At 29.2% G+C, this 9,450-nt stretch overlaps 1 protein-coding gene and 1 pseudogene across 1 annotated transcript in view; both read right to left on the bottom strand.

Moving 5' to 3' along the window:
* LOC107478984 (elongator complex protein 3) overlaps nucleotides 1-1,579 on the bottom strand; it is a 3,815-nt gene extending 2,236 nt beyond the window's left edge. Inside the window, exons 1-3 of the mRNA XM_052258270.1 lie at nucleotides 1,021-1,579; nucleotides 117-186; nucleotides 1-34 (exon numbers count right to left, since the gene is read on the bottom strand). The exon at nucleotides 1-34 is cut by the window's left edge and continues 121 nt beyond it. Of these exons, the coding sequence (XP_052114230.1) occupies nucleotides 1-34; nucleotides 117-186; nucleotides 1,021-1,508 (592 nt within the window). The 5' untranslated portion in view covers nucleotides 1,509-1,579. The remainder of the gene's footprint in view (nucleotides 35-116; nucleotides 187-1,020) is intronic.
* A 609-nt stretch (nucleotides 1,580-2,188) lies between these two features.
* Nucleotides 2,189-6,680, bottom strand: LOC107478983 (aluminum-activated malate transporter 2-like; annotated as a pseudogene).
* Nucleotides 6,681-9,450: the final 2,770 nt, after the last annotated feature.

Genomic DNA, 9,450 nt, shown 5'->3' with positions numbered 1-9,450 from the left:
ACATGAAAGTACCACCCATTAAAATGAACTCAACCTGGAGTGGAAAATAACCACACATGTAAAGTACCATATTTCAGCCCTATGGATATTCAAGGGGAAAAAATTCAAGTATAAACCTTGTCTACACTGTGACCCAAACGCTTAAGCTGATCTATCCTGCTTCTTGCTTGGACATATGGGTTATACCTAAATCCAGGGTAGCAAGCAGGTACATAAAGCACAAAGTTAGAATGAGAAATATTCACTGGGAAAATGTTTACAATTATCTATCAACGCACAAGAAAGAACACGAATAAAATGGAAATAAATTAAGCCCTTTGATGAAATATTTAAAAGAAAACGAAAACAATCCGTGCACTGCATGACATCCATGTTAACCCTTTTGGTATAAAAAAGAATGCATCAATATGTCATTAAAATTCTTCATCCCCAAAGTTTGCCATTCAGCAATTTCAAACACTGTCTAACCTTGCCTCAAAAGTCTATCAACAAGCACAAACCTTTATGGAAGTCAAAACTATCTTATGCCCTCATAATCCCCGTATCCAAGATCGAAATTTTGTAATCCTTGAACTTCATTTCACTTACTTGATCATGAAGCACAAATCTATCAGCATAATCACCATTCATCACGACTAAAACATAACAGAATTCTCATTTAAAAGTCCATTCCGCAATGTTTGCCATCTCAAATCTACCGTTCCATTTAACATTCGATGCCTCATTAATATGTACTATCACCGCCTCCAACTTTCAGCCCCAGTTTACAATTGATTATTGAATGATTCAAAGAACTAGCTAACTTTCTATATAAAATTTCCCTAAACATGACTACATATTCTATCAATCATCTCGAAGCTACAAATACAATCATCACTACTTGCAGCATTCATTCTATTCAACCTAACTCAAATCAACAGCATTCCTTTCATTTTTTTTTCTCCTTAAAAAACACCTAATTAGAAACTAAACAACAGCTAAAAACCAAAGAGTGTCAGAAAACTTAACCGAAAACCCTACCTCGCTCGAATTGCACGCATACTAGTCGGTTCATAACCAGTGTAAGACTGAGTACTGTACTCAAAATCCGAGTCAGGTCCTCCGGGACAGTAAACGCATATGTTTCCGGTGGTCGCGATGTGCGGGCACCGATGCGGCTTCGACATAACCGCCACCACCGCGATTCCAGAGGCGGTTCGAACCGGTTTCGCCCTAAGCTTAGGGAGGAGCGCATCGCGCTCGGAGTCAGGGAGTGCAGCAATCATCTCCACGAGCTTCGGAGCGCGTGCGAGGCCATACTTGCGACACGCGCTAGACTTGAGCGCGTTGAGGTCGACGTTCTGTCCCTTACGCGAGAGCTCAACCATGGAACTCACGATCTCAGAGATTGCGCGCACGCGCGCTTCTTCTTCGCTCAGGCCGTGACCTGAGTATCCTCCTTTACCTGGCCGCGGTGCCTTTCGTGGCTGCTCCGCCGCCGTTAACAACTCCGTCTCCGCCGCCCCCATTAATGTACCGTGAAACCGCAACGCAGGGCAGCTTCTTTTTTCTTTTGTTTTCTCTAAAACCTTTCTGTTATGTTTATGTGTACTTAGCGTAAGGGTATATTAAATATTAATTTATATTAAAAAATTTGGGAACCAATATTAATTTAAAAATTAGCCGGTAATTAAATATTAATGAATATTAAAAAATCTAAAACTAAAATTAATAAGAATATAAAAAATTTAAGTAAAAATAATATCATATTTTTTAAGTCTTATTTTTTGAAAAAAAAAACTAAAATTTAATATTTATAATTTAAAAGTTTGTAGAGGGAAATAATAGTCAAAAGAAGTGCTAGTTTTTGTAATATATATAAAATTGAGAGGGGAATAAAAATATAAATTCAAAAATGAAATAAATTCATTTATCATTTAATATAGTTTATTCCAAATACAATAATCAATTTACAATTTAATTCATTTTCTTCTAAGCAATCAAGGCCTCCCATCATTTGATAAGTTTGAGGAAGATTGATTGATTGTAATAATAACATGATTAATATTATGAGGAGGAGGAAGTCCATTATTCTCACAATTACATGTTTGTAACTGTTTGTTTGAGTGTTATTAATATTATTTAAAAAATATCTTTAAATTTTTTTTAAAATATATTATTTTAATAATATCTTTTTAGAAAATAACGCTCAAACAACTCCGAATGGTGGATGATCTTCCTCTTGATAAGGAGAATTTGAATCTTCAGCTACAACTTTATTGTCCCTATTCTTAAATTTTGCTAAGGTAGATAGTTCTTGTATTGACTCAGCCAACTTTTCAGTGCAACAAACCACATCAAGTAATAGTGAAGCCACTGTCACAACAGGAATAACCTCAAAGAGATTGGTTCCTTCCCACAAAATTGAGTTCACCATGGATTTTAGGTTAATAGCAGCAACCCTAGATTTGGCAATTTGAGAGTATGCAGAAGTTGGTGGAACCACGTTTTGGATTGACATTGCTAATTCCTTTAAAGCCTTTCCTGTTTCTTTGCTCATTTTCATGCATGGCTCTTGTATTTTTCTTCTAACTTCCAAGGGTGTCTATAATAAGGTAAACATAAATAAACAAAAAAAAAAATAAATTTATTTATTTGAGCAAAAATCAATTATTATGTTTTTATTTTCTTTCCGAAAAATGCTTCTTCATATATATTAAATTAGTGTTTTTTTTTGCGTCATTAAATCGATAAAAAAAAAATTTTTCAATAATTTTTTTTTTACTTTTTAGTGTATTTGGTAAATTTTTAATAGTAAAAATAAAAGTACTAGGAAAAAAAACATCTGTTTTGAGAAGCTACAATTTACATCTTTTTTTTAAAAGATTTTTTCTTTGAAAAAAATATTTTTCACATAATAAATGAACAAAAAAATACTTTTATCTTATTTTACCCAAACATAATTGATAAATAAAAAAATCTTTTTACATTAGATTTCCAAACATAAAATCACTTTTATTTTTATAAAAGATCTTTTAAAAAAATATCATTTAAAAAATTTTTTTTGGAGAGTGACGCCCAAACAAATCTTTAATCATCTAATTAGTTACTAACTTACTATATATTTGTGTATATTTATATATATTAATTCACATATTTTTTAACTAAATACTCGGTCACTAGAATAATTAAATATGTCACAGTAAAATAAATAACCTGCAATAGATAAATAATCAAATTTAATTACAGTAAATAAAAAAATTATGAAATATCAAATATATTTTTTTATATGTGATGATTGATTAATAATTATTTTTTATGTAAATATACATATATAGCATGATTGTTTTTTTTTTTACATAGTATTTTAGTAGATTAAAAAATATAAACACATTTGTTTTAACATAAATATAAACAAAACAAATTATCTTTATATTTTTAATTGAAATATCTAGACCTAAATTGATTACTACACAATCAATTGTATAAAAAAATTATATATAAAAAACCTAATCAAAGAATTTAGTACCTTTGAAGAAATGAGGAAGCTATTGAGGGCATCAATATGATAGGCACATTCTCTTGATAAGATTCCAATCTTCAAATATTGTTGCCAAGGATGATGAAATCTAAATGCACCATGGCAGGTTCCCACCTTGCAAAATTGGCCTGCAAAATATGTAATTATGTAATAAATAAATTAATTAATAAGTTTATATATATTTTTGTATGAGAATAAGCATAATTGTTAAAATCGAACTAGATTAGTTGCTTCAATAAAAAAAAAAAATTGGTGAACTAAATTTTAAATTAGTCTGGTTTAATGTTTTGACCGTTTAAAAAAGAAAATCACTTAAAACCAATGAAAATTAGACAGAATTATAAGTCAACAATTAACCCAAAAAAAATTCTTAGGTTCAAACTTAGATTTTCTTGTATGTGCAGCAATTTGGCTCCCACAACTAAACTGTTTTTTATTACATTTGTCTTTTTTTAATGTATAACATATATAAATTAAGTTATATTTTTAAAATTTATATTTATTAATTATTAGTAATCTAATCGATTCGATTGTCAATTTAATTCTGACAACTATAATAATAAATTTAGAACATATTTTTGGGCATTTCTTCTCCTTACCAAGCTTTCTTCGACTGCTTTGAATTCAGAACACTTTTATATCCTTGTAGAGATGATTCATTAGACTCTCCACTTTCTTGTGTTTTAAAATATTCATTTCCAAAACCTGCCATTTGCATTGGACCAAGACATGAGAAAAACTTACTATCAACAATTTTGGTTTAAGAAAAAATAGTTTTTAATAAATAAAAGAATAAATTAATCTACTAGCTGTTTAAATTTTAGATAATTTAATTCTTCTATCGTATTAATGTTTTAGAAAAAAATATATAAGTAATTTGCATTTTATTTTATTAGAAATTGCTTTACCTAATATTCTAAAAGATCAAAAAGACTAGTTTGTGCATACAACTTTATTTTCTAAACTATCTCTTTCATTATATATAATTCATATAAAAACTTCAATCCACAATCTTTTATTTAAGTTATAAACAACTTATTACCATCTCAATTAATTTTATTTTGATTATTTTTACACATATTTAATAAATATGTATAAAATTCCCAAAATTTACTAAAACTTACTTATTTTAAAATTATCCTCACCTTCTATAAAGTTGCCAAGTTTTTCAATATTTTTTGCTACCAGATTATGAAGATCAGCACCTGCCCACATAGGCCACACAAAAATGCTTACAAACACTGAAATGAAAGCACCTGCAAGAATTGTGATTACCCTTTTCTCTGCAATGTCTAGAATCTCATCATCTCTATAGCTAGATACAGATACCAAGCTATATGTTAAGATAAACACCATCAATCCATAATCATATCTTGCTTTCAATTGTGGTAAGAATCTCATATATGTGACAACTGCAGCTGAAATTATTTAAAAAAAATGCATTTGGTTAATTCCTACCAAGTAATTAAGGTTGTTTTTAAGAGGGAGACAGAATTGAGAGATAGAAATGGAATTAAGTTTTTGTATTATATTTAGTATAAAATATATTAAATTGAGTTATATCTCAATATTATGTTTAATTTAAAATAAATATAAAAATTAAAAGACAAATTTAGAATTTATAAAGTTAAATAAAAATATTTCTAAAAAAATGTTATAGAAATTTTAATTTCTGTTTCTAAAATTTTAATTTTTTGTGTCCCTACTTTTAAAAAATACTGAAAAACTAAAATCTTATATCTTATAATTAAAATTTTAGTCTTATTCTTTAATCAACAAACACAATACATAATCTTAATCCGTTAGTCTCAGTTCGAATCTTAAAAAACAAACGCAATCTAATAAATTTTAATTGAACAAGTATAAGTAAATGATTACTTAGTAGAAAAGTTATGATCCCAATAAGTATTTGTTCCACTACATGTCCTATTGAAATTGAATTAATTAAGTGATAAGTTCCAACTCCAAGAGCACCAGCCAAAAATGTTGCTATGCCTCTATTTATTCCTTTACCAAGTGTTGCTCCTGCATGTCACACATAAATTTGTTTATGAATTAAGTCCATAATGTATAGGGGGAAAATTGGGGGTAAAATTATTGTTTCAAAATTAAAATTTTACTCGTATATTAAAAAAACAAAGAAATATAATGGGTATGATTGATTTTCATTTAGAAAATTTTGAAAATAGAAGATTGAAAATAAAAATAAACAAATAAAACATAAACCAATGAGATTTTTAAATTTTCCATGCAATGTTATATAAGAACTTCTAAATTCTTGTTAGTTGTAGAATTAATATTGGTATATCACCGTCTTTGAATGATAATTAACATTTAGTGGGACTTTTAGAAAGAAAAGATTTTTGTGACACAATTCATATTCATATCTGAACACAAATAGAGATTTTGCTTTTTACTTTTGGTGTTAATTTCGATGGTATTTTTAACTAATGTTAAAATTTGATGTGTGTTTTTTTTTACGTAAAAATCACAAATCTAATATTTAGACGTGTGATTTTAAAATTTTTTTAATATACAAATCTGAGAATTAGATTTATTTTTTATCTTAATTTTTTTAAATATATAAATCTGATTTTATTAAAAAAATTTAAAATATGCAAATCAAACCTTCTAATTTACTTTAGTGAAAAAAATTATTTTAACATAAATCGGACTCTCTAATTTGTGTACTATAAAATCTAACCTTCATATTTTTTCTATAAATTTTATTATTTCACAAATCTGAGAGTCCGATTTATTATTTAAAATAATAAAAAAAATCTATAAAAAATACACCAATTAATCATTATATTGAATTAGTCTATATATTTTGTCAAAAATAAATAAATAAATAAAATAATAAAAAATGACTTGCCTACATAGAATTCTGAGATGACGATGACAGTGAAAACAGCCCACATAGCAGATGAATCAAAACCATTGTAAAGAGGCTTAACATAGTAAAATGCTGAAACCAATGTGAGGGAAAGTGCTACTTTGAATGAATGAATAACCCTTCTAGGATCTTCTTCACCAAGTTTCTTCATTTGCAACATTAATTCAACCACTTTGTCAATAATTTCTCTAGACATCACAACATTGCCTTGGTTTGATTCTAATTCAAAAACCATTTTCAGCACGCACCACCAACAAAAAATAATGTACCACACACTACTACCCCAATTGAAAATTTGTTAGATTTAATCATATAAATGCTCAATAACTCTATTTATAGAGGAAGAAATAACTTGGAATTATGGGAATGACCAAATAAAAAAGTACTAATGTTTGAAAATTTTTATTAATAATAATATATTACACATAGTTAATAAATTGTGTTTTTCTAGGGGTGTATCCACTTTCATATCCTGCTGTTTCTTGTGGCAACTTCCATTGGGAGAATTTCTAAGCTTCACTAGGCTATGTCATGTGCCATTAATGGAAGACGTAGCGAGTTTGGATTTTTCAGGAAGTTGTTAATAATATGTTATGTACGGATTAATTAACCATACTTAATTAATTAGGTTCCACGAAACTGTCTTTTACAAATTACAATATAAAGTACATTGTAATAAACATGCAAATTAGTGGATGCCTATATTATTGATCAAGCCACTTGGTTTGGACTTTGGAGTATGTTTATTTCATCCTTTCATTGTGGCCCCATACCCATAGTATACTAGTTTAATATAAAGTATTTTTATGACATAATATATGTTTATTAAATACAAATCGTGTCCTTTCATTCATTATGATATATCAAATGGATCCATATTTTTTTTATTGATTATAAGTTCTTGTAACACATAAATAATATAGCAGAAACGGAAATAAAAATGTATTTTGGATGTTTTTTTTTATGAAAATTTTAGTTTTAAGATGGAAATGTTTTATTGTCTTTTTAAGGTATGATTAGTGCAGAATGAATGGGCAAACATAAAAAATTGGAGAACTTCTCATTGTTACTTTTAACTTAAGCCAATAGAATGTTACTTCAATTATTTTTTAATGGAAAACGGGACTTAAAGTAAAAAAAAGACAAAAATTACCTTAAAAAATATTGTTTGGTATGGTCCTCGGACGAACGGGTGAGGCGTAGCCTGGAATCGGATCGTGAGGGTGAAGTAGGGAAGCCGACGTTTCGAGTTCTCGATACGGAAGGGGTGTCACCTGTAAAGACATTCCGACGCCTAAGTCAGTCGAGTGTGCAGGCGAAAAAGAGAGTAAGGTAGTATGTGACGTACTTTGGGGAAGGGGTAGGTCCCTCCCCATTTATACCGTGTCAGAGGTGGGCCCACCAAAGACAGACTCACCTTCCTCGAAGCTTTCTCTTACAGTAGTGGAGAACTATCAAGGACGCATGTCCGGGTCATTGAGTGAGCTGCACGTACCCGACCGTTCGGGTCGGGTAATCAGTGGGTCGGGTTGACCCGCAAATGGCCTGGACCAAGCCGTAACAAATATAATTTTAAAAAAATCTGCAAAAAAAATTAAAGAAATACACAGAAAAATAAAAAAGTAATATTTTAATTGAAGTTCATATTTTGTCATATCAATTTATCTACACAAGTATTTGTTTCTTAGAACTCAGAATGGATATTCTAATTACTTAACCTATTATTATAGTGTTTTTTAATAGTCAAAACTAACGTAGAGTGCAACTTGATAGTTTCTTGAAGCCATGGACTTACTTCTATTTTAAAATTTACTTCCGTACAAACATTTATGTGTTTAAAGTTTAGAGTCAAGTTCAAATCTAGCCGAATACCTCAGACCTCTACTAAAATCAATATATATAGCACCTATATTCACACTATAACAAACCAAAAACTTTCTTTCATGGTCTCTTAATATACTTCTACAAGTGACCGTCCTTTGTAACAAATTTATAGGAATTCAGTTTAATAAAGGTAGCTAGGGTTTGGGGGAATCTAACAGGATTTGTATTTTTAGCAAAGCACCTAAATTTTTTTCTTACCCAAAACTGAGTTATACTCTTTAGCCGGTGCATAGCCAAATTATGGATCTTATTTTTATCTACTACATTGTCTCTCTCAAAAATATGCTTGTTACGATAACAATAAAGAGAGCATATGATGCAAGTAAATAAGAAAGGTCAAGAAATGCCTTGATAATGAAATTGAGATTATAAATTCTTTAACAAAAAAAAGGGTTGACAAAAGAATATACTAGAAGTCAATGAAATGTCTATGCTCTTCCATATATTTTTTGTGACTTTGCAATCGTAAAAAACATGGAATAAAAATTCCGAAAAGAACCACAAACTGAACAAATATTCTTTTGGATCGTGCGCTTGCGAAATCTAACCTCATTTGTCAAAAAGGTTTCATTAGTAACTAGCTAAAAAAAATACGTAGTCTCTGAGGACTTCAACTTTTCGAATTCTCAAAAATAAATCATCCCTAGAGTCTTCAATTGCATTTACATAGAAGAAGTATGCTGACTTAATGCTAGATACAATTGGAATTGAGAAGCCACACTACCTAATTATCTCCCATGTTTGTTTTTGGAGTCTTCAAGGATGAAAAGACAGAGACTTAATTCTTTCTAATTTTACCTATATCCAATTGCCATTTGTCGCATATTTACTAACCATGTCGTTTAGTACATCCTCCAATATATATGGTTAAACAAAGTCTTTAAGTTTATTCACATATGGGATTCAATAATCTTTCTAAAATCGAATGTTATCACTATTACCGGTTTGTTATATCAAATTTCCTCTGAATTTGGGTTATACTTGCGCAATATCCTTCCAAACATTTAATAAAATTGAAACTTCTTGATGAAGAGTATGCTATTCTCCTACATTTATATTTTTTTCTAATGAGCTTGACCCAAAAAATATGGACTTTGCACTAAATTCTATGCTAATTTCATGAGATTTGTATTGTTTATTATTTTGGATT

This window comes from Arachis duranensis, chromosome 3 (genome assembly GCF_000817695.3).
Source record: "Arachis duranensis cultivar V14167 chromosome 3, aradu.V14167.gnm2.J7QH, whole genome shotgun sequence".
Classification (NCBI taxonomy): domain Eukaryota; kingdom Viridiplantae; phylum Streptophyta; class Magnoliopsida; order Fabales; family Fabaceae; genus Arachis; species Arachis duranensis.
The sequence above is the reverse complement of the archived record's forward strand: the minus strand, read 5'-3'. Positions and strand labels throughout refer to the sequence as shown.